This window comes from Anomaloglossus baeobatrachus, chromosome 3 (genome assembly GCF_048569485.1).
Source record: "Anomaloglossus baeobatrachus isolate aAnoBae1 chromosome 3, aAnoBae1.hap1, whole genome shotgun sequence".
In the NCBI taxonomy this organism is placed as follows: Eukaryota; Metazoa; Chordata; class Amphibia; order Anura; family Aromobatidae; genus Anomaloglossus; species Anomaloglossus baeobatrachus.
Genome location: NC_134355.1, coordinates 93,339,713 through 93,366,071, shown reverse-complemented (window position 1 = coordinate 93,366,071; position 26,359 = coordinate 93,339,713). Strand labels below are relative to the sequence as shown.

The window sequence follows — 26,359 nt, the reverse complement described above, 5'->3', positions numbered from 1 at the left end:
GAAATGTCACACGCTACGACATCTCTAACGATGCCGGATGTGCGTCACAAATTCCGTGACCCCGCCGACATATCGTTAGATATATCGTAGCATGTGACGGGGCCTTAAGGGTCTGTGCGCACTGGGAAATGTATGTTTCTTTAGAAAATTCAGCACCCTCTGGCAGAATTCCGCACCCGCAGCAAAAACCGCACCAAAAAAGCACCCAAATCTGCATGCATTTTGCCACGATTTGTTGTGTTTTTGCCGCGGATTTGGTGCGGTTTTTCCGCGGGTTGGTCCCTGCAGTTTTTTACCATTATCTATGGCAAAAACGCAGGTACCTGCAGAAAAGATGTGACATACTACTACTTTTTACTGCAGTAAATCTGCAGAAATTCTGCATCAAAACCTATAGGGGAAAAAAACGCAGCATTTTGGATTTCTCATAGATTTTTTTGGGGAAGGAAATCAGCAAGGTTAGGAACAAAAAACTTACATTTTCTGCAGCAAAAACAGCAGCAAATCCACGGCAAAAAACGCAGTGTGCGTACAGAGCCTTAGGCTCCAGTTTTGAGCACTTCTAAGGGCTTGTGCGCACGTTGCGTTTTTTCTAGAGTTTCTGCAGTATTTTAAGCTGCAGCGTCTCATTGTTAAAATGCATGAGTTTGGTTTCCAAGCAAAGTCTATGGGAATTATGCAAAATTTGTGCGCACAATGCTTTTTTAAACGCAGCATTTTGAGTGTCAAAAATTTGACAAAATCTGCGTTTAAAAATGCAGCATGTCACTTCTTCAGTGCGTTTTGGCAGCGATTATCAACCATTGAAATCAGTGAGATGTTTGAAAACGCAGTCAAAATCCTAAGCATTGCGTTTTCCCTGCATTTATGTTGCAATCCGCATCTTTTTTTTTTACATCAAAAAAGCATGCGTTTTGGCCTGGAAGCGAGATCAAGAGGATAACTGTTGACCTCACATCCAGCCCTAAATAAAATGAGAGTTGTACTATATTTAATATTAATTTTAATTAATATATATTATTTAATATACTTTTTCTGAATATTCACATTATAGTGAATGAGTAGAATCAGGAAATGTCATCAGTAGGATTTTTTTTTTCTCATGGTGTTTTATTGAAGAAACTTTATTTTCCATTGACAAAGTTTTGTAAACGCATCAAAATTTAAGCATTGAAAATGCATTGGAAAAGCGCTTAAAACGCATGCATATTTCTTGCAGTTTTTTTGACAAAAGAAAAATTGTCAAAATCAGAAACTGCCAGAGGATGCATTTATTTCTGCAATGGACAGGACGTGTTTTTTCCGCAGTGCTTTTCCTGCCAAGAGATGCAGTTTTTGGTGCAGAAAATCTGCACCCAAATCTGTAACGTGGGAACATACCTTAAGATGTACAAATTTAATGAATGTCACTCCTATATTTAAAAAAATAAAATCGTATAGTATACGTATTACTGTGAAACAGCACAGAAATATGGACCAGCAGTGTCTTGCTTACCTCGTACGGTTGCCGTTTCTCCGTCAGGGTGAGCCATTCTCTGCATCGCTGTTGCTCCTACACATATTGGCATGCTCACCTTCTGTCCTAGGATGGTTGTCGAGAGATCGGCAGCAGAAACATCTCTCAGAACTCGAGGATACAGCCTCCATCTGATGACAATGAAATGGAAATCAGGCTTTAGATGCCAAACACGTGTTTAGGGTTGGCTTTCACATTTTTTCTGCAATTAAGCAAGCAATTTTCAAGGCAAGTCTTAAAAGTATTCTTTTTCATGGCAGCTATTTGTGCCAATTCTGTAATCAATGTGCTAATGACAAGAAGCAGTTCTGCAAATGAATCCAATCCAGTTATACAGCAGACATCATATTCTTGCCATGTCACATGGTTTTAGCCACATTTGTACAGAAGAAGTATCATCTTGGTCTTTAGTACCTCTATACTGGTGATGCATATTCTGCCCATTGTAGGTGGCAGGAGCAAACATATCATTGGTGCAAGCTTGTGCAGCCGTACAGAAGCCCAAGAGGTTAGGGGGCCCATTTATATCTCCAAAGTTAATGGAACTGTGCATTTTTATGAGTTTTTGGACTGAAAAGGGCTCATTTACTGTCTTTGCACAGGGGCCCTTTTCTGTCTGTGACCACCAGTGGTAAGTGGTAATTTTATCAATTTTACTACTCCCCATATTTCCAATAAAAGGAACACTTTTCTGCACACTCGTCTCACAGTAAAGGGGGCTTTACACGCTACGATATCGTTAATGTTTTATCGTCGGGGTCACGTTGTTAGTGACATACATCCGGCGTCATGAACAGTATCGCAGCGTGTAACACTTACCAGCGACCTTAAACGTCCTCCAAAGTGGTGAAAATCGTTCACCATGGAAAGATCGTCCTAATGGTGTCCTAAAACCAAAAATTGTTAATGGTTGTTTATAGATGTTGATGTTGATGACCGTATTTTTGGTCCGGTTGCTATCGTTCCAAAAGTTGAGTCCCATTCAGACCAATGTTATTTTATGAGGCAGTGCACGTCCGATTTTTTTTCCCTCGGAGCAAGTAAAAAAAAATGCACCGTGCACAGTTTGGCCCAGAGAATCCGATGGTAGTCAGCCATTTAAGTATGATGACCACAGATCACATTAATGATGAGTTGCCCTGTCTTTTGGGCACACAACCACAATTGAAAGAGTTACAAGCTCATGTCAAAATAAGCACACTGACAGATTCTCAGTTATCTGATTTTACAGCCAGTATGTGTATAGAAAAAAAGAGCTCATAAAAGTAAAACTTTCACAATTTTTAATGAAACCCAATTGTCAAAATGATTTTTAGCCCAAAATTATTTATTATTATTGCGCCATTTATTCCATGGCACTTTACATATGAAAAGGAGTACATAATAGGGACAAGTACAATAATCAGGAACAATACAAGGGAGAGACTAGTACAGGATAAAAGAGGACCCTGCCTGGGAGGCTCACAGTCTAAGGATACAGTAGGTGAGGATGGAGCTTGTTATGCGGTGGTACAGTGGACTGAGGGTTACGGCAGGTTGAAGGCTTGTCGGAAGAGGTGGGTCTTCAGGTTCCTTTTAAAGCTTGTCAAGGTAGGTGAGAGTCTGATGTGTTGGGGCAGAGCATTCCAGAATATGGGGGAGGCACGGAAGAAATGGTGGGAAGAGGAGATGAGAGGGAGCAGAGAAGGAGATATTGTGAGGATCGGAGGTTACAGGAGAGTAGGTCACAGATGTATGGAGGAGACATTTTGCGGATGGCTTTGTATGTCACGGTTAGGGTGTTGATCTGGAGTCGTTGGGCAATGGGGAGCCAGTAAAGGGATTGCCAGAGAGAAGCCAGGGAATAGTGTGGGGGGGGGGGGGGCAGGTGGATTAGTTGGGCAGCATAGTTTAGAATAGATTGTAAGGGTGCGAGACTGTTAGAAGGGAGACCAGAGAGCAGGAGGTTGCAGTAGTCCAGGTGGGAGAAGGGCATGCACTAGGGTTTTTGCAGCTTCTTGGAAAAGGAGTGTACAAATTCGGGAAATATTTTTGAGTTGTTGGCGGTAGGCAGTGAAGAAGGCTTGGATATGTGGCTTGAATGAGAGAGCAGAGTCTACAGTTACACCGATCACAAATACATGCATTTAAAACTATTGCCCACAAAGGTATCCAGGTGATTAAACATTTGATGGAATTTTGTAAAAATGCCCCGCCACACAATCGCAAAGGTGTTTTATAATCAATAAACAAATTAAAATTAGTATTGACTCTAGTGTATTTGATATATAAGGTTATCTTTATTGATTGCTTCAATCCAAATGTAGTGTAGATCAATCTTATGCAATCATTTAGAAAATTCTATAGGATTCTCAAACTCTTCAAAGCCTACAATAGATAAACAGTCATTTTTTAGATTGATGCATATTTATATTATGCTTAATCCAAATACATAGTTACTTTATGCTTTTTACAATGTGTTTACAATACAATTACAGTTAATTGCCATCTTCATCAGATTTTATGTGCAGAATAAATAGAGCGGTCCATTTTAGTATCATTTTTTATGATGTTTTTATATTGTAGCTTACCCACAAACTTACTGCAGACAAGGGCTTCTATGTAATGGATTAGCATTCTAAGCAGTAACCCTCTACAGCCTGAATTTCTTTTATTCCTAAGTTGATGAAACCCATTCCTTCTCTTCTTTGCATAAACATACAGGTGCACACAGTCATCACAGACTGGTCTATGTCCAAAGACAGATAATTCTTTAAAGACGATCTTTCACCAGTATCTTAAACTGGCTACATTATGGAATAATGGCTGAAGAGCTGATTAAAATGTAAATTTCATTTGTTCACTTGTCATCTCCGTTGTGGAGAAATTAGCTTGCAAAGTTTAGAGTCTAATATTTGCTAGGATCACTGGGGCCTTTGCAGAGATTCTTCTCTGGGGGTGTTTCCTTTTCCCCTTGTACACTGTTGACCAATCATAAGAGTCTGGCATCATGCAGAGGAAAAAAAAAGAACATGCCCCGATAGAATGTCAGTTCCGGTATTCTCTGTGTGAGGCATGTAATGACACACAGCTCTGCTCTCCTTCCTGATCTCACTGTCTGCATCCAACAGGGAAAGAGAGGAGAGCAGAACTGTGTGGCACTACAAACACCTCTTGCAGCTTTCATTTCATGGAATAGAACAGAACTTTGTCATTTCAAACACATATGCATCTGCAGCTCTCACTTCACAGCACTGTCAATGCAGGAAGAAGGGGAGTAGAGCAGAGCTGACAGTTTTTGAAATGAGAACTACAAGATGCAGATTTGTTGGTAATGTTGATGGCTCTATCTCCCTCCTCCTACAATGACTACCATGAAATTAGACCTGCAATTTGTGTTTGTAATGACAAACAGTTCTGCTCTACTCTTCTCCACCTTGTGTAATCACAGTAGATGCCTAGCAGTGAAATCAGTGAGGAGATCAGGGCTATGTATCATATTACATCTCTCACACAGAGAAATTCAGATCTGACCATCTTTGGGAGTGTGTTCTTTTTTCCTCTGCATGATGCCTCAAGCTTGTAATTGGTCAGTGTCATGCCTGGAAAAAAGTGCACACTCAGATTCCTGCACCTAAAGACACACACATATCACTGTATGGAAGTAAAGAATGTATATAGTAGGATTGCTATGTAGAAATGTAAAGTGCAGAATTCCTATGTAGGATATTGCAGGAAATGTCACCATCTACTAGCTGGTTTAGATAGAGTCTATGGCAACAGTAAGGAGAGGCCAGTTGCAGGGCACAGGCTGACTCCATCTTAGCTAGATAGAGACTAATTAGAGATTAGATAGGATGTGCAGGTTGCTCAATATCACTGACTGCAGTTAATGGGTGTGAGTTATCCCAAAAAGTAGTGTATAGTCAGTGGACAACGTGGACTCTAGAGGAGTACAGGTGATGCTTGAAGCTGGTTTGTGGCAGGAATGGGTGATCCCTACTAGAGTTGAGCACGGTTCGTGGTTCGAGGTTCTCCAGTTCTAAGCTCGAGTGATTTTTGGGGCTGTTCGAGATCGAACTAGAACTCGAGCTTTTTGCAAAAGCTCGATAGTTCTAGATACGTTCGAGAATGGTTCTAGCAGCAAAAAGCAGGGCTTTTTACAGCTACAGTGTGCAGGAGCCATCGCTGGCAGCCTGCCAGAAGCTGGTAACCAAGATAAACATCGGGTATCCAAGCAAAGCGCTTTGGTTAGTAACCCGATGTTTATCTTAGTTACGTGCAGGAAGCCCACACTTCCCCGCTCAGCTCACTCCGCCCCCTCCTGCCCGCGGCATGTACACATACATACACACACACACACACACACATGGTCCCGCTCGGCTTACCTGCGGTGATGAAGTCCCGCCATCCCGACCTCAGCGCTGTCACTGTCCTCCATGGCCGCCGCTTGTCACATCACCTCTCGCTTCCGACCCGAGACGTCACGGACCTCTCGCGATACTTGATGTGAAGGCGCCGGTCATTGACCTCAGTGACAGGGGCTGTCGGCAGTGCTGGAGATCAGCGCAGGTAATGTACCTCGCTGACAGCAGCACTTGTCATGCCCTGCAGTGACCTGGGCTGACCCATTGATGTTATCTCAGGTCACTGTATTGCTCTCCCAGTCAATGGGGAACATCCTGCTCTTCATTGACTGGGACAGTGTGGATCGTCATGGCAACCCCTTGGATTACACCAGACCTGGATTTGTTTTTCATTCTAATAAATTGGTTAAAGAGGGAATGTTTTGGGGAGGGTTTTTTCAAATAAAAATGTGGTTGTCGTCTATTTTTTTTTTATTACTGACTGGGTTGGTGATGTCGGGTATCTGATAGACGCCTGCCCTCACCAACCCCAGGGCTTGATGCCAGGTGACATTACACATCTGGTATTAACCCCATATATTACCCCGTTTGCCACCGCACCAGGGCGCGGGATGAGCTGGGGCGAAGCACCAGGATTGGCGCATCTAATGGATGCGCCACTTCTGGGGCGGCTGCGGCCTGCTATTTTTAGGCTGGGGAGAGTCCAATAACCATGGACCTCCCTAGTCTGAGAATATCAGGCCCCAGCTGTCTGCTTTACCTTGGCTGGTAATCCAATTTTGGGGGACCCCTATGTGGTTTTTTTTTAATTATTTATTTAATTTAAAATAACAGCGTGGGGTGCCCTCAGTTTTGGATTACCAGCCAAGGTGAGGTTGCCAGCTGTGGTCTGCAGGCTGCAGCCGTCTGCTTTATCCTAGCTGGCTACAAAACTAGGGGTAACCCTACGTCATTTTTTTTTTTTCATTTTTTTGGCTAAATACAAAGCTAAGCACCCCTTAGTGCCACATGAAAGGCACCAAAGGGTGCTCCACTTTTTCTCCATTTTTTCTCCACTTTTCCTCCATTTTTTCTCCACTTTTTCTACATTTTTTTCTCTACTTTTTCTCCACTTTTTCTCCACTTTTTCTCCACTTTTTCTCCATTTTTTTCTCCACTTTTTCTCCACTTTTTCTCCACTTTTTCTCCACTTTTTCTCCACTTTTTCTCCACTTTTTCTCCACTTTTTCTCCACTTTTTCTCCACTTTTTCTCCACTTTTTCTCCACTTTTTTCTCCACTTTTTCTCCACTTTTTCTCCACTTTTTCTCCGCTTTTTCTCCGCTTTTTCTCCATTTTTTTCTCCACTTTTTCTCCACTTTTTCTCCACTTTTTCTCCACTTTTTCTCCACTTTTTCTCCATTTTTTCTCCACTTTTTCTCCATTTTTTTCTCCACTTTTTCTCCACTTTTTCTCCATTTATTCTCCACTTTTTCTACATTTTTTTCTCCACTTTTTCTCCACTTTTTCTCCACTTTTTCTCCACTTTTTCTCCACTTTTTCTCCATTTTTTTCTCCACCTTTTCTCCACTTTTTCTCCATTTTTTTCTCCACTTTTTCTCCACTTTTTCTCCACTTTTTCTCCACTTTTTCTCCACCTTTTCTCCACCTTTTCTCCACTTTTTCTCCACTTTTTCTCCACTTTTTCTCCACCTTTTCTCCACCTTTTCTCCACTTTTTCTCCACTTTTTCTCCATTTTTTTCTCCACTTTTTCTCCATTTATTCTCCACTTTTTCTCCATTTTTTTCTCCACTTTTTCTCCACTTTTTCTCCACTTTTTCTCCATTTTTTTCTCCACTTTTTCTCCATTTATTCTCCACTTTTTCTCCACTTTTTCTCCACTTTTTCTCCATTTTTTTCTCCACTTTTTCTCCATTTATTCTCCACTTTTTCTCCACTTTTTCTCCATTTTTTTCTCCACTTTTTCTCCACTTTTTCTCCATTTTTTTCTCCACTTTTTCTCCACTTTTTCTCCACTTTTTCTCCACTTTTTCTCCATTTTTTTCTCCACTTTTTCTCCACTTTTTCTCCACTTTTTCTCCACTTTTTCTACACTTTTTCTCCACTTTTTCTCCATTTTTTTCTCCATTTTTTCTACACTTTTTCTCCGTTCTTTTTCTATGGTCGGTCTACCCATTAGCTCTGCCATGCATACTGTAGCTCTACACCTACTGCACATGTTACTTTATGATTGACATCTCTTTCGTACCAGAGCTGTCTAAGCCTACTCTGACCCCATATTTGTCATTACTATATTGTCCTTGTACTGTATTATGACATTTGTATCATGTGTTTCATTTCTTGCTGTGTTGCAATTTTTTTGCTGCATCCCAATTGTACCTCTACATTGTTCGAGTTTATGTTATTGTTCTCTCACTCTTATGTGATACTGATTATTGTCATTTTTCATGATTACATGCAGATAAGTCCAATCTGACGAAGGCTCAGGCCGAAACGTCATTTGTAACTTGTTTTGGACAAAAACATATATGCTTATGAAAAAAAAATTTTCTTAATACGGACCAATAAAGAGTGATTTTGCATTACTATCCATTGTGACTTACTGACTTAGTCTGGGAGATATAGAGTGCCGAGGTTACTCACTAATTTTATCTATTATTACCTCTGAGCACCTATATACCAGTGAGCAGAGCTTCCTCTACAGTAGTTCTCCTGATTAGGCATGCCCTTACCTCATGAGCAGGGCATTGCAGCTTTGGTAGCAACCATTACGACATGGACTCTGCTGCTGTGGACCCGGGGAGAGTGAGTGCAGATTCATTGCACCCACACTCCTCACATGAAGGGTCCGCACTCCTAGAAAATGGGGGATACATTCCCTGAGTGTCTCCCCCCCATATTCTAGACGGTTCAGAGTCGTCGTGGGACCCCTTTATTTTTTTTCTTACAATAAATTGGTGAAAGAGGAAATGTTTTGGGGACTGTTTTTTCAAATAAATTTCTTTTGTCGATTTTTTGTTTTTGTTAGTACTGACAGTTTATGATGTTGGGTATCTAATAGACGCCATGACATCACAAACTGCTGGGCTTGATCTCAGGTGACTTTACAGCTAGTATCAACCCGATTTATTACCCCGTTTGCCACTGCACCAGGGCACGGGATGAGCTGGGGTGAAGCGCCAGGATTGGCGCATCTAGTGGATGCGCCACGTCTGGGGTGCCTGCGGCCTGCTATTTTTAGGCTGTGAAGGCCCAATAACTATGGACCTTCCCACCCTGAGAATACCAGACCACAGCTGTCCGCTTTACCTTGGCTGGTGATCCAATTTGGGGGGGAACCTACTTTTATTGTGTAATTATTAATATTTATAAAATAATTATAAAAAAGAGCCTGAGGGGACCTCCACATTGGATCCCCAACCACGGTAAAGCTGCCAGCTGTGGTTTTCAGGCTACAGCCGTCTGCTTTACCCTAGCTGGCTATCAAAAATGGGGGGACCCAACGTCATTTTTTTTTTTTAACTATTTTTTAAATAGAAAAAATTAATGGGCTTCCCTGTATTTTGATTGCCAACCAAGGTAACGGCAGGCAGATGGGGGTGGCAACCCATAGCTGTCTGCTTTATCTGCGCTGAAAATCAAAAATACCGCGGAGCGCTACGTCATTTTTTTAAAGATTTATTTTTACAGCACTGTGATGTCCAGCAATCAAAATACAGGGAAGCCCATTTTATTTTTAGTTATTTAAATAAATAATTAAAAAAAATATATATGGGCTCCCGCTGCATTTTTTGTATTGCTAGCTAAGGGTAATCCAAGCAGCTACTGGCTGCTAACCCCCACTGCTTGGTGTTACCTTCACTGGCAATGGAAAATCCAGGGAAGCATTTTTTATTTTTTTTGCCAAAAAACTACAAAAAAAGGACGTGAGCTTCGCCATATTTTTGTATGCTGGCCAGGTATAGCAGGCAGGTGCTGGAAGAGTTGGATACAGCGCCAGAAGATGGCGCTTCTATGAAAATGCCATTTTCTGAGGCGGCTGCAGACTGCAATTCACAGCAGTGGGGCCCAGAAAGCTCAGGCCAACCTGTGGTGCGGATTCCAATCCCCAGCTGCCTAGTTGTACCTGGCTGGACACAAAAATGGGGCAAAGCCTACGTCATTTGTTTTCTAATTATTTCATGAAATTCATAAAATAATAAAAAAAGGGCTTCCCTTTATTTTTGGTTCCCAGCCGGGTACAAATAGGCAACTGGGGGTTGGGGGCAGCCGTACCTGCCTGCTGTACCTGGCTAGCATACAAAAATATGGCGAAGCCCACATAATTTTTTCAGGGGGCAAAAAACTTCTGCATACAGTCCTGGATGGAGTATGCTGAGCCTTGTAGTTCTGCAGCTGCTGTCTGTCTGTATGGAGAAGAGCAGACAGCAGCTGCAGAACTACAAGGCTCAGCATACTCCATCCAGGACTGTATGCAGAAGTTTTTTGCCCACCAAAAAAATGACGTGGGCTTCGCCATATTTTTGTGTGCTAGCCAGGTACAGCTGGCAGCCACGGGCTGCCTCCAACCCCCAGTTGCCTATTTGTACCTGGCTGGGAACCAAAAATATAGGCAAGCCCGTTTTTTTTAATTATTTCACTTATTTCATGAAATAATTAAAAAACAAATGACGTGGGCTTCGCCCCATTTGTGTGTCCAGCCGGGTACAACTAGGCAGCTGGGGATTGGAATCCGCAGCACAGGTTAGCCCGAGGTTTGTGGGCGCCTCTGCTGCGGATTTCAGTCCGCAGCCGTCCCAGAAAATGGCGCTCTCATAGAAGCGCCATCATCTGGCGCTGTATCCAACTCTTCCAACAGCCCTGGAGCCGGGTGGCTTGTTGGGTAATCATGAGTTAATACTGGCTTTGTTTTACCAGCCAGTATTAAGCCAGAGATTCTTAATGTCAGGCACGTTTGACCCGGCCATTAAGAATCTCCAATAAAGGGTTAAAAAAAAGACACCACACAGAGAAAAAATACTTCAATAGAAATAAATACACAGACACATTAGAGACTCCATCTTTATTACCCCCTGTCAGCCCTCCACGATCCTGCTCTTCTGTCTTCTTTCTTTCTAGTGTAGTAGTAGTGACGATTGTAGTGAGGATTAGATTCACCAGCTCATCACTTGGGGCTGGGGAACCTCCATCCTCACTACAATCATCACTACAATCGGGAAGCAGCGTGCAGCCTTCACTCCGTGAGTGATCAGTGCTGGCTGCTAGCGGTAACGCTGACAGACGCGTTACCATAGCAACGGTGCTCTCGGAGCCGCGGTTAGCGGTGACATCACCGCTAACTGCGTTGCTATGGCAACGGTGATCTCCGTTAATGACCGGCTGTGTCAGCCGGTCCCTAACGGAACGGGGAGTCGACCGTGTGCTAGAGCATGTCGCCGGTACACGGCGATACACATATGTGCACCGTGTACCGGAGAGATGCACTCGCAGGTCCTACATGACGTGTCATAGTCATGTGACCAGTCTGTAGCCAATGAGATAATAGCCACGTGACTGGTCACATGGCTATTTTGACGTCACGATAGGTCCTGCATCTCTGCTGGCAGTGCAGGTCACCGGGAGGATTCAGCGATCATCGGATGGAATAGTGGCAGGAGACAGAGTGCAGAAGGGATCGCGGGGACCGGTAAGTGTTATGGCAATGTTTATTAACTGTTTGTGTACATTTATAATGCATTTTTATGTGTTTGTGATTGCCTCCCATTATAGCCTATACGTTCGAGTTCGGTTCGTCGAACGTTCGACGAACCGAACTCGAACGGGACCCCCGTTCGGCGAACCGGCCTCGAGCCGAACCGGGACCAGTTCGCTCATCTCTAATCCCTACCCCAGAAAGGCCTACTGTAGGACACAGCATAGGCCTCGGCAAACAGGCCGCCACGATAACAGACGTTAGACAATCTGAATAGTCCGTGCACACTGGTCAAAATTTGTACACAAATCTCTGAGGGTGGGATGCCAACCTCGAGCTGACAGGGACATAATGACTCTGTTGTGCAGAACCATGATGTCAGGCTGGGTGGCAGATTATGGACCTGTAATATCTCAGAGGCTGTGGCCAGAGGGAATGAAGGAGAAGTGTGTGTGTGTCATGTTAAGATAGTGGCCCATTCATTGCATTTCTTATGGCACCAGTGACACTTTTCTCCCGCCGGTCTTTGTTTACAGGGCAGCTCTGATGTCATAGACAACATGTTACCAGTGCAGCCAATCTTTGGCCTCAGTGGTTTTATGTCATCTGCCTCACCATCACTAATTAAAACATACAGGATTCACAGTGGAATGTCCGATCTGCGGATATTTCTATATAAGCCAGAAATATCATTGGCTCATGACGCGTATCACTCATAAACATGGCCTATCCATATATTACATTAATTGTAATGGCCACCATATAATACTATATTGCCTCACTTTATAGGAAATGTATAGCAGGCAATTTACTCAGGGATCTTCTAGTCATATCTAATGTGAGGGCTTTATTAAAAATTACTTTTCTAAAAACAACAAATTCTCAATTGCTTTATTTGTACAATATTCCCATGTCAACTGTCCTGGCTTCTGTGATTGGTTACAGTCAGATGCGCCCCCAGCCTATGTGACAGCGTGTGACTGCAAACAATCACAGGAGCTGTCTGCGGGTCCGTATCAGGGTATAACAATAAATAAATTAAATATTTGGTGTGGAGTCCCCCTGTATTATGATACCCAGCACAGATAAAGCATACGTCTACAGGCTGCAGCCCCCAGCCATGTGCTTATGTTGGCTTCTTTATCAAAATAAGAGGAACCGCATGCATTTTTTTTTTTTTAATTGAAATAAATCATTTAAAAAATTACGTTCGGTCCCCCTCAGTTTTTATACCCAGCCATGATAAAGCCTGACAGCTAGGGGCTGATGTTTTTAAGCTGGGGATGTCCAGTCTAAAAATAGCAGCCTGTAGCCATCCGGGATTGTCGCATCCATTAGATGCGACAAGCCCGGCACTTTACTCAGCTCTTCCCAATTGCCCTGGTGAGGTGGCAATCGGGGTATTAAGAGGTTAATAACAGCTCACAGCTGTCACTAAGCCCTAGATTATTAAAAGCAGGCATCTATGAGACCCCTCCATCACTAATCTGTAAGTGAAAATAAATAAACACAAACACCAAATAACTCTTTTATTTTATTTTATTTATGTGTTGAGTATCATAATATGGGGGAACCCTATGTTTTATTTATTTCTAGACCATGAGAGATGTACACAGCATGTGTGTTTGGAAGCGTCAGACACACTGTCACTCAGGGTGGGGGCACTTCTGACTGCAACCAATCACAGACGACGATGGGTGGGGAAAGCAGTGCATATTCAATGAGCCTCATGTGTGGCACTGGAAGTGAATGGGTGGCCTAAGAGGAGTGTAAAGCCATGCCGAAGTCTCGGTAAGTGCAGCATGCTTGCTCCCATCCCCCTATCCCTTCAACCACCATTTTTAATTGACGGATTCTAGTCCCCATAGACATATCCAGAACCGGATTTTATAAACCGAATCACCGGATCAGCAGCTCTATCTGCGAGTCCAGTCATCACTATCCATAATAAAACTGTAAATTAAATATGACTCAACTTTAATATAGCCACAATAATAACAATAGTTTTCAAAAACTACATTACCAATAATGAAACAAAATTGTTGCTGTGGCTAAAAAAATCACTTCTATTACAACTTGCGAAGAAGGATCCGCTCCAATAAATAATCCTAGAGAATTTCGCAAAAGGTTTCTCTGCATTATAACAGGAGTCAGTACTGTAACTAAGGAGTGCTTTGTGGAGCTATGTTACAGATTTTGTTCTGGGGCTCTAGAGAGTCATGATACGCTTTTGCCCTATTCACCAAGGCCTTATTGATGATATTATAAAGGTTCTCATCCCTCAATATGAAAATGAATGAGCTCAAAAAGGGTGGAGTCCTTCTCCCAAGAATATATACTGTTATACAAAAGTCTGCTTAAAAGAAAATATGGGCTTGAAATACTTGTATTGGTTGCAGAATGTGCCAGATGGCTCAGTAGTTATCACTATATGTCTGCAGCAATGGGGACCTGGGTTCGAATCTCAATAAAACATCATCTGCAAGGAGTTTGTATTTTCTCCTCACATTTCTGTACATTTCCTCCAGATATTCCAGTTACCTCCCACACTCCAAAGACATACTGATAGAGAATTTCTATTGTGAGCCCCAATGGGGACTGTGATGTCTGCAAAGTGCTGCGGAATATGATGGTGCTATACTATTTAAGTGAGTTAAATAAATTAGTCTTCCAATACACCTTTAAATTTGCAGCAAAAAAAAAAATAAAAAAAAGAACATATATATATAATGTAAAACTACAAGCTTTTGAGGCAACTGAAGAGATTTAATTTGACTCCAAAATTTGCTTTTTAACATTTATTTGCTAGACATTAAAAGTATTGTACTTGCAACATTTTTACATTGTTTTTCTAAGGCTACATTTACACATCCATGTGAATTTTACTATCCGTGAGAAATGGACATTTTTTTTTCTCACGTATCATCTACTGTATTTTTCTGACTATAAGACGCACCGGACCATAAGACGCACCCTGGTTTTAGAGCAGGAAAATGGGAAAATAAAATTTTAAGCAAGAAATGGGAGTCATGACACACTGTTATGGAGTGAGGATCTGCTGCTGACACTGTTATGGGCGTAATGTCTCCAAATTCTCTACTAAGGTACCCCAGCCTGGTAATGATCCTCCTGCCTTGTATATACAGTATATGTCCCTCATCCTGCTATATACCCCATCCTGGCATATGTCCCCATCCTGCTATATACGGCAACCCATCCTGGCATATGGCCCCATCCTGCTATATACGGTAACCCATCCTTGCATATGGCCCCATCCTGCTATATACCCCCAACCTGCTGTATACCCCCATCCTGCTCATATACCACCATCCTGCTATATACCCACACCCTGCTCATATACCCCCATTCTGCTCATATACCCCCATCTTGCTCATATACCCCCATCCTGCTCATATACATGATCACTCCAGGCTGCAGTTGCCAGGGGTGATCATGCGGGCTGGCTGTTTGTCCCTCGCCCATCATCCCGCCCACCTGTCAGCGCCTGCTTCAGCGCTGAGAGATGGGCGGGAGGATGGGCGTGCATATTAAATGAACAGGTCTACGTGGTCATGGCAGGCGCTGCTACTGCCTGCTCATGCCCCCCGATGACCCGCGCCACCACAGCACCCTCATTCCCGGCCCTATATTCAGACCATAAGACGCACCCCCCACTTTCCCCCAAAATTTGGGGGGAAAAAAAGTGCGTCTTATGATCCGAAAAATACGGTATTTTTCTTTTCTCAACCACTTTTTTCTCACTAAAAAAATATCTTTGCTCCCAAGCCACCCGTTTTCATCCAAATTTATCACTAAGCAGCAGATCAATGAGACATTGTTGCAAATTGGAAGGCTTTCAATTGGCATCTGTGTTTGACCGATCCCCATGGACGATTCTGATCTTGAAACATGGATCAGAATAGAACCTGCTCTGAGGCTCATGGATCACACATATGGATCCATGTTTTTTCATGGAGGTGGGTAATGGATCCATGAATCTCTCTGGATCCCTGTTCTGTCCGTTTTTTCCTCAGACATGTCACATTGATGTGTGGATGTAACCGATAGCCGGCTCCCCATGTCTGCATTTCACAGTCCAGGTATGAACCAATGTTTCCAGGCTGACAACAGATCTCCTGACCTGGACTGAGAGCCTCATAGGCATATAGGAGACCTCTGGTTGGTCTGGGAGTTCTTTACATTATTTTGGGTTCCCGAGAAGATACCAACAGTAAGATGTGTGACAAATACAGTAGAGTAGTGTAAAACTAGGGAATCATGATTATTTCTAAAAACAATTAAAGCAGAGCAAATCATTGTGTTATGTCTCACCTTGAAAATGCTGCTACGTTGTCGGCGAGGGTTTGTTGATTTTCGGCCCCTGAGCGATAATAATCAAATACTGATTTTTTCATAGAAAGCTTTGCATATTGCTCAAAATCATCCAACGTAATAGGATTTGTAGACATTTTAGGTTGATATGTCCAACGAGTGACTGAGCCCTGGCTTTGCGTTATTTGGAGTTTGCTATAAGGAGGGTAAGATAATAAATAACTATTACACTATTCCTGTGTCATGTTTACATGACCTATGGCAGCGCTCCCTGTAAATGGGTAAACAGCAGTCCGCATACATACAGTTTTAGAATGGACTTTCTCCTTTTGTGCAAAACTAAGACATTTATCACTTGCAGATTGCATTCTGGCTTTTTCTGCTTATATTGTCTTACAAAAGGTCTATATATTTTTATATTTCATGGTATAGTTATTTTTTTAACAATTATATTTATTGGGTTTAAATAATAACAAAACACAATTTACAAATGTAGTTATCCTGAGTCTTAAGGGGGCTTTACACACTATGATATCGTTAATGTTTTATCGTCGGGGTCACGTCGCACATCCGGCGTCATTAACGGTATCGCAGTGTGTAACACTTACCAGCAACCTTAAACGTCCTCCAAAGTGGTGAAAATTGTTCACCATGGAGAGGTCGTCCTAAAACCAAAAATTGTTAACGGATGTTTATAGATGTTGTTCCTCATCCCTGCGGCAGCACACATCGCTGTGTGTGACACTGCAGGAGCGAGGAACCTCACCTTACCTGCGTGCCGCCTGCAATGAGGAAGGAAGTAGGTGGACGGGATGTTATGTCTCGCTCATCTCCGCCCCTCCGCTTTGATTGGCCGGCCGCTTAGTGACGTCGCCGTGACGTCGCCATGACGCCGAACGCACCTCCCCCTTGAGAGAGGGATTGTTCGGCAGTCACAGCGACGCCGCCGACCAGGTAAGTGCGTGTGACGCTGCCGTAGCGATAATGTTCGCTGCGGCAGCGATCACACGATATCGTATGCACGACGGGGGCGGGTGCTTTTGCGTACGATATCGCTAGCAATTGCTAGAAATATTGTAGCGTGTAAAGCCCGCTCTAAAGTCAGAAAAAAAGAAAGGGATGGCAGGGACAACATTTTTTATAGGGTATTGCTTACCTGTTCAATATATCTAAGCTGAGAATTAGGAAGTGACGAGTACACATAAGGTTTTGTCAGTGTTTATATGCGACATGTAGTGTGTGTGTGTAACGTGCAGTATTTGTGTAGAATTGTAACATGCATAGTGTTTGTGTAACATGCAGTGTATGTATAACATAATTCATGTATTTATGTGTGTGTAACATACATTGTATGTACAGTTGAAACTAGAAGTTTACATACACTATCTAAAAAGACACATCTGCATGTTCTCACTATCTAACATGAAATCACAATAAAACTTTCCCATTTTAGGTCAATTAGGAACCAAAATTATTTATATTTGCCAAATGCCAGAATAATGAGACAGAGAATGTTGAAAGGCATTTTTATTACTTTTCAAATGTAACATTTGTTACCATAAAATACAGTATGATTTACAAATAATGGACATAGGCGAGCTCTTTTGAGGCACAGGTGTCATCTGTCAGGAGACTCCCGCTCGACATATATCCCCGGTACCAGGTTTTGTAATATCGAGCATATTGGTTGTTGATGATGGCATGGTGTTTTTCATAATTCCTATGTAATGTGACATTTTCAATGATTTGGGTAGTTGTGGGGGGGAATGTTTCTCCAGTTTGCTGCTATACTATTCTTAGTTGTAAGAAGTATATTATTATAGTACTAAAAGTTGGATCAATTGATTTAGCGTCTAGGGAAAGAAGAGCCAATTGTGGTGTTGTAGCACCCACAGGGCAGGGGTTAAATGTTACTCATCGCCGGGCCAGTGATGTCGAATCCGGGATGTCACGGGTGGCCCTGCTTGGCTTTGTGGCCCCAAGGTGTACAATAAAAGGGGATGGATGAGGATGGACATGGAGCATGTTGGAAGTTGTCTCGTGATGCCTCCTGCGGTATGCGGCAAGGGATTAGCCGCTGCTGCGGTCGCTGTCCTCTGGGGCAGGTGATGTCGCAGCTCGGATGGTTCAGCTTCACACAGGTGAAGCTAGGCCCCAGGGAGGATGATGGAGGTAGTAGTGGCCGTTGGCGCCGAAGAGCGGGGTGACAGCGATGGCAATGAAGGCGACGGACACAGTAGTTGCAGTTCCAGGTCTTTACTCACTGTCTGTGGGTTGTCCAGGAGGTGCCGGTCTTCGCTGTGTTGGGCTCCAGCCAATCCCGGGTAAGTTAGAGGTAGCCACCGGTGCTTGAAAGTGTCCTTTCCTAAAGGATGCCCCGTCAGAAGTGAGGAACTTGGGCTGAGCTTCCCTCTCTAAGCCTCAGGCCCTGTGAAGAAACGAGAGAAGAAAATGGTGTTGTGTCGCCAGAACTGAAGTCCCGACTTGACTGAAGATTGTGTAAAGGTTGCTCCTACTTCTACCCCAAGTGGTGCCCGCCCCCCAGGTGGTTGTCCTAGTGACCGGGAAAGTCCCATGCTTCGTGATGGCCACCCCCTATCTACCCTAGTCCAATCCCCAGTGAAAAGGCACCTAACCTGTATGTAATGTGAAATGTGGAACACCGGTGATTAACCCCCTCCTTACCTGAGATGAATACTGCACTTAAGTGAGGTGCAGTTGTGCCGCCCCAGCAGCGGATCGAACCGCTCTGATCCGGGGGTAGTGTCTGTTCGTGGCTCGAGGGTCTACGGACCCGAGGGCTTAGGGGGCCACACTCAAATGTAAAGGTGGGTATTTACAGGGGATTTGGTATAATTCGTGACATCACCAGTGGTGTGCGGTAATTGGGAGTACCGCTGCTGCTGTTGGGAGTACCCGGGGTGATTGAGTGGGGCAGCTAGGTGACGTTGCCCTCCATGGGTAGGGGTAGGCTCCGGGACTCTGGATGGTGATGCGGGGACACAGTGCAGGGGGTCAGTCGGGTACTCACTCAGCAATGAAGCAGACGCTGACAACAGGGTAAACCAAGTCTCTGAATGCTGCTGCCTCTCAATGGGATCTCGTGTGGGTCCCGTCCCCTGCAGTGCTGCTGGTGGTCTGTAACCTGCCTCCTGGCACTAGATTTTAGAGTGTCCATTGTGGTCCGGTAGCTTGGAGCTATCCGGGCCCCACTCCCCACTGTGGCTAAGTGGAGGAGCCTGCTCTCAGAGATCACGCTTGGGATTTTAGTGGCCTGCTTGCTAGGAAAGCCCTATCCCCCTTGTTGCGCTAGTGCCCCGATTCTGGAGCTAGTGGGAACAGTCCATAAAGGCTCCGATCTCCTCACGTTAACTGCTGGGTTGCCTGAAGCTTCTCCCCGACGTAGAGTCCGTGTACCCCGTCGTGCCTTTGGTCCCGGGCCGGTAATAGGACCAGGCTGCTGACCGTCCTCTTTGACAGGTCCCAGGCACCTAGCCTCAGTCTCTTGCGACCGGGGGTCTGACTCCTCCAGGCCCAGACCACCGTTTGCGACCTAGTTTTCCTCTCCCCTGGGAGCTCCAACTCCCAGCTTCCTCAGAGCTCCTCACAGCTTGAGGGCTACTCAACTCTCTGACCTTGACACCTCCCACCTCCCTCTCTGACCCCTAAGTGGGCGGCCCTACTCCTGCTTAAGCAGCCCACTGGTGTGCCTGACAGGTGTGGTGCAAAGTGTATCTAGGATTTGTGAATGCTGATGGAGGCAACACTGCAGGATAGAGACCCAGAACCATGAGCGGTTGAATACTGCACTGAAGAGAAAGAGCGTGCAGTACCCTGTGACGACCTGACTAGTCCAGGGGCGTCACACAGTACCCTGTGGTGACTGAAGCTGCAGGGGCGCCACAGTGTGATCACAATGTTTAATCCAGAAATTTGGTTGATCAAATTTGATACACCAATCCATAAGTCTTTCAGAATTGGGCATCCCCAAAAGAGATGTAATAGATCTCCACAGCCACCACAGTTTCTCCAGCAGGTCGGAGAGATGTTATGGTTAATTTGGTAAAGCCTTAATGGGGAGAAGTATTATCTCGTAAGAAGTTTAGTATGCGTTTCCAAGAGGGATGAGCTTGCTGAATGTGACGCTTACAAAGCATCTTGCCATTCCTCTTCTAGGAATTGTTAATTTAGGTCTTTTTTTCCATTCGAAAAAAGGCTTTGTTTTCTCTAGGCTATAGTCTCCTATAACATATTGGTATAGCGCTTTACTACTCCAGGCTTCACTATCCTTGGGATTACAGAATAAAGGATCTATTAGGGATGAGAGGGGATTTTTATTAATAAGTAATTTCCAGATGGAATCTCTGAGGAGGAGTAAAATGTTGAAGCCCGTGTCAGAGATTTTATGTTTAATTTTCAGATCCAAAAATGAAATAAATTCGGAGCCATCATGTAAATCACTTAAAAATCTTAATTTCGAGTTTTACCATGAAACTGGGACTTCGGTTTTGGAAAGACGTGCTATAAATTATATAGAAATTTTTTTGATTGTTTTGTATTTGTTTAGATGTTTAAATTTTTTTACCAGGTAATTCCATGCATATAAAGTTGCCGATATGGTTGGTGAGTCGGGGAGTGGCAAAAATGGGGAAGAGAGGTGAGATGTTTTAATGAGCTATAATTATTAGAGGACATTTCTAAATCTACCCAGGGGAGTGTATAAGAACTGCTTATATTTTTGCGCCAGGAGTGGCATAAGGTCACCAAAAAGCAGTGTGAAAGACTGGTGGAAAGCATGCCAAGACGCATGAAAGCTGGGATTACAAATCATGGTCATTTCACAAAATATTGATTTCTGAGCTCTTCCTGAGTTAAAACTAGTATTGTTGTTTCTAAATGATTATGAACTTGTTTCCTTTGCATTATTTGAGGAGTGAAAGCAATGCAATGTTTTTTGTTATTGTGACCATCTCTCATTTTCAGAAAATAAATACAACATTTTTTGCTTGGAAATTCAGAGATGTTGTCAGTAGTTTATAGAATAAAAGAGAAATTTACATTTTACTCAAAAATACACCTATAAAGAGAAAAATCAGCAAAAATGAAAATGTGGAAGTCGTCTCCTAATTTTTGTCAGAGCTGTATATATATATATATATATATATATATATATATATATATATATATATATTTAACCCATACTGTTGGCAGGAGCAGCATTTTATCCAGTAAATTGCCTACTAAATTACCACCAATCCATTGTTCTTCTGTAGTCAGCAATGATGTAAGTGAGCTGGGGAGCAGTTTAGCGTTTTAGCATTATATGTATATAACTTAAGCTTTATAATATCAACTAATGACAAACTAAGCACTGCAGCTGATCACATTTCCATTTATTTTCAAAGTATGATAGCGCCATCTGATGGATAAACTGCATATCCGCAGTACAGTACGATTAATAAGAAAAAATGTTACAACACACTAAACCTTAATAACAAACAACTTAATCCAGATACTTTGAGCAAAATAAAGTAAATAAAATTATGACAACTAATTGTTAACATTAAATAAGGAAAGAACTCATTTAGATGATTTTTTTTTAATGTCATGTTATATTAGATGATTGGAATTTAAAGGAGTGCCATAGACAGTAATCTGTATTTATAGTATATAGTGTACTGTAGATGATATATAATCAGACATGAGGAACAAGAACTCCAGCATCCCTCTCTATCCCATAGAAAAAACAAAGATAAGAAGCTACACTAAAGTAATAATAATAATAATAATAATAATAATAAACAAATCATAAATTAACTGACAATTGATGGCATTTTCTCTTTTCTTTAACTAAAAGTGTTAGCAGCCCTTTAAAGGGAACCTGTCACCAGATTTGGTGCCTATAAGCTGCGGCCACCACCAGTGGGCTCTTATATACAGCATTCTAGCATGTTGTATATAAGAGCCCAGGCCGCTGTATAGAGCGTAAAAATCACTTTATAATACTTACCCTAAACGGTCGCTGCTGTGGAGTTGGGCTATATAGTTGTCTCCGTTCTCCGGTGCCAGCGCTATGTAGAACGTAATAAAGTGATTTTTACATTCTACAAAGCGGCCTGGGCTCTTATTTATAGTATTCTAGAATGTTGTATATAAGAGCCCACTGGTGGTGGCCGCAGCTTATAGGCCCCAAATCTGGTGACAGATTCCCTGTAAAGGTGATAATGCTGGGTCTCATTATTAGGAAACTCATTCCTAAGACTGAATTTCACTTGCCAACCATGACAGTTAAATAACTGCTGATCCGCTCTATATATACTGATCGGTGGTCATTTAAAGGCCAGTTGGACAGGACGACAGAATTTTCGTTATTGGGAGATGGCTGGCACATTTACACAAGCCAATACAAACGAGCCTTCTAGCAAACCCTTCTTCCAAATTACCAATTTATTTAATATTGCCTTAAAGAACGCCTTCTTTTGATTACTTTCTGACTTTGAGGAGTGAAAGAACGGCATCTTCCAAGGAGCGATGAGTAAAATAAAAAAATCTTTATTCAAAGCAGTTTAAAAACACTAAGAAAACTGCAGCATGTTAACACCTGTTGCTTTTCTGGTGCACAAAAAGACTCCTTTAGCCATAGGAAAGACTAAAGGCCACTTTACACGCTACGATATCGCTCAAGCGATCTCGTTGGGGTCACGGAATTTGTGACGAACATCCGGCCGCTTTAGCGATGTCATTGCGTTTGACACCTATGAGCGATTTTACAGCGTCGCAAAAACGTGCTAAATCACTAATCGGTGACATGCCCCCCTATTCCCAATTATCGTTGCTGCTGCTTGTACAACGTTGTTCGTCATTCCTGCGGCAGCACACATCACTACATGTGACACCGCAGGAGCGACAAACATCTTCTTACCTGTCTCCACCGGCAATGCGGGAGGTGGGCGGGATGTTACGTATCGCTCATCTCCGCCCCTCCGCTTCTATTGGGCAGCCGCTTAGTGACGCCGCTGTGACACCGAACGAACCGCCCCCTTAGAAAGGAGGCAGTTTGCCGGTCACAGCGACGTCACTAGGCAGATAAGTAGTGTGATGGGTCCGAGCGATTTTGTGCGCCATGGGCAGCAATTTGCCCATGTCGCACAAACAATGGGGGCGGGTACGCACGCTAGCTATATCAGTACCGATATCGCAGGGTGTAAAGTACCCTTTAGAGTATGTTCCCACGCGGCATCTTTTACCACAAAGATGCAGCATTTTTGTCTCCAAAAAAGCACCAAAAACGCATCAAAAATGAAAAGCAATGCGTTGACGCGTTTTTACCGCGTTTTGCCCAATGCGTTTTTTAAGTCAACTCTATTGACTGCAAGGGCTCAAAACGCTGGAAAAAACGCAAAAAGAATTGACATGCTGCATCTTGGGTGCATCTTCAAAAACGCAGCCAAAAAAAGATGCACTGAGTAGACAGCAAAATAGAAATCTCCTAGACTTTGCTGGGGGAAGGAAACGCATGCATTTTGGTGCATCTTTGTGACATCAAAAACACAACAATAACGCAGCTAAAGATGCCCTGTGTGAACTTAGCCTAAGAAACACGTTAGATGTTAACGTGCTGCAGTTTTTTTAGTGTTTTTAAAATGCTTTGACTAAAGATTTTTTGATTTTACTCATCGCTCCTTGGAAGATGCCGTTCCTTCACTCCTCCATTTCTATTTTTCTGGTCAACGCCTTAACAGAGGATCTCATGGATTGAAGCTGCTACATACAGCATGGTGAGCTTCCCCTTTTTTCTTTTGGTTTACTTTCAGACTTTGTATCATGGTAAAACCTTATGTTAGCAAACATGTCGATAAATAAAAACTTGCACTCTTAACAATTCTGAACAATCTTTTTTAAAACTCTGATTTATTCCTCTCCTATTACTCCAGAAAATGTTTAATAGGGTGTATCAATATATTGACACTCTATGTACTGACTTAGTCTGTCCCATTAACAAGCAGAATAGTATAAATGAGCTGTCAATGTATTAAAGGGAACCTGTCAGGGGTAATATGCACCCAGCACCCAGAACCACGAGCAGTCAGGGTTCCCAAATGCTCCACGCTACGGGGACTCAATCTACAGAGAGTGCCAGGGATACAGCAACCTGGGTCACTACATTGGCACTGGTCCTCCTGGGACCTGAACCAGCAACCCCTGGGTCCGCAGTGAGTAGAGACTGTTAAAGACAACCTGGTGTGGTCTCCATTATTGCCCCATTACATTGTCGCGGGCAGGGAGGGGGAGCTGCGCTCACCACGCTCGGGTCCGGCGCTGCTGCTGCTCGGTGGGCCGGATCCGGGGACTCAAGCGGCGCTCCTCGCCTGTGAGTGAAAGGGGAATAGTTTTTGGGGTTTGGGAAGTCAGTCCGTGACGCCACCCACGGTTGTGGTGAGGTTGGGACACCACCGCTGCTCTGAACGGGGATCCCGGGAGCGATGACAGGGAGCAGCCGAGATGTTTCTCTCCCCTCCATGAGTAGGGGGTTTTGGTGGTCCCAGGGCCCGGTGATGGTGACTGTAAAGTGGATGGCGGGGTTTGGTGAGGTGCAGGGTCGCGGGGGCAGCGCGGTGCCAGATGGCACGGTAGTACTCACTCAGCCAATAACGTACACGGAGTCTCTGGTAAAACAAACGGCTGGATGGACGGGTCCCGCAGGCGGCTGCGGTGGTCACTCCCGGTAGGTTGGCGGTGACTGTCTCTCCCTGCACCTGTGATGTGTTTTCGGCCCCGATGGCTTCCCACCGGTAGCCCGCTCCCCAGCGGTGTGTTTGCCAAAGGAGCCCCTTTTTGCCTGCAGGCTCTGGCCCTGGGAACTCTAGATGTGGCGGTAGCTGTATTTCCCTTCACGGTTGAGCGGTTGCCTTCAGTCGGGTCTTTGCTGCTGGGAAACCCCGGAGGTTCCCGTCACTGACGGATTTGACCGGTTTAACGGCGACTCCAAGCCTGGTCGGGGTCCGTAGGCCCTGCGGAATGGTGCTGGCTTCTCTTCGCTCCCTGGTTCGGTACCGGCGGGCCACTGCCCGTCCCCGGTCCTTACGGTTATGCGTCAATCGGCCTCTCCTGCAGACGGTCACCACCGTCTGCCAACCTTGCTCTTGGGTGCCCGGGCCACGTAACCGGACACGGTCAGTCTGCTCCACTACCACTTCACTCCTCTTTCACTTTCCCTCACCGTTCTCTCTCTCTCTGACCTCCTTTTCCTGCCTCCAGGACTGTGAACTCCTCGGTCGGTGGGGCCAACCGCCTGGCTCCACCCCACCTGGTGTGGACATCAGCCCCTGGAGGAAGGCAACAAGGATTTGCGTGTGTGACTGATGTGCCTAACCGGGGTGTGGGGTGTGTTGTTGCAGTAACTGTGACGTCCTGGCTTGTCCACGGCGCCACAACATCTCCCAGGCACAGCCCTAGCTGCGGAGGGTCTACCATTTCAGCTGCCACTACCACCATTCCTGGGCGTATCCACATTGAGAAGCGGCGGTTCCCCATCCTTAACCGCAACCCGCAGGTGGCGTCACATGACAAAAACTCTTATCTCCCCTGTAAATACACCCCATTAACAAAAGGGGATCAGAGCACGGGATCGGGCAACGTCCATCAGAGTGTCATCCCCATCTGTTACCGCCCGGGACAGAGTACCCCCTTCTCTGGGTGCTACAATACCATAAACGATCTATAGAAATACTTTTTCTAAAGATCTCTTTATCTATGCAAGTGTATACATGGTCTGACAGGCAGGGATTAGCAATATGCTCCCAGAACTGCTCGTGGTTCTGGGTGCATATTCGACTTGACAGGTTCCCTTTAATTTCCATTTTCAGTGCAGTTGCTGATGAACACTCCAATTTTTTCATTTATTTAAAGCAAATGTCGCGCCCAGGTATATAGCGTACTCGGTCCCGGGCAGGGTCTATCTTGGGAATGTCACTGTGGTGGCCGTTGCCCAGTTCTGTGCCCTGGGCCCTTTCTGTAATGGGGTTGTATTTACAGGGGATTATATTAGTGTTCATACGTGACGCCACTTGCAGTGTTGCGGCTATATGGATGTGTGACGCCCTGGCAAAAGCAGGTAGTCACAGATGACTTTACCCCCCACCAAGGGTACAGGAATTGCCATCTCCTTGGGAATTAACACCCCACATCCCACACACAGGAACATCAGCCACAAATCCTAGTCGCCCCCCCATGGCAGCCAGGACACACCAGTGGGTGGGACCAGGCGGATGGGAATGCCCACCTAGGGGTCTTGAGACAAGGGATGGGAACTAGTCAGTTCAGGTTCAGTTTTCAGTTGAGAGTGCAGTGCAGTGGAGTGGAGAGCTGGAGTCGGTGAGGAGCTGAAGTGCAGCGTGGTCAGGGTTGGAGCCCTTGGACCACGGGAGGACCGACTAGGTGGCAGACAGCTTTGTAGGGCCACAGGCAATGGAG

General features: G+C 44.2%; 1 protein-coding gene across 3 annotated transcripts in view; it reads right to left on the bottom strand.

Annotated features, from left to right (window-relative positions):
- Positions 1-16,049, bottom strand: part of HAO1 (hydroxyacid oxidase 1) — an 85,892-nt gene extending 69,843 nt beyond the window's left edge. For all 3 annotated transcript variants that reach the window (XM_075338077.1, XM_075338080.1, XM_075338079.1), the window contains exons 1-2: positions 15,887-16,049; positions 1,496-1,647 (exon numbers count right to left, since the gene is read on the bottom strand). In XM_075338077.1, the coding sequence (XP_075194192.1) occupies positions 1,496-1,647; positions 15,887-16,023 (289 nt within the window). In that variant the 5' untranslated portion in view covers positions 16,024-16,049. The remainder of the gene's footprint in view (positions 1-1,495; positions 1,648-15,886) is intronic.
- Between the last annotated feature and the right edge of the window lie 10,310 nt (positions 16,050-26,359).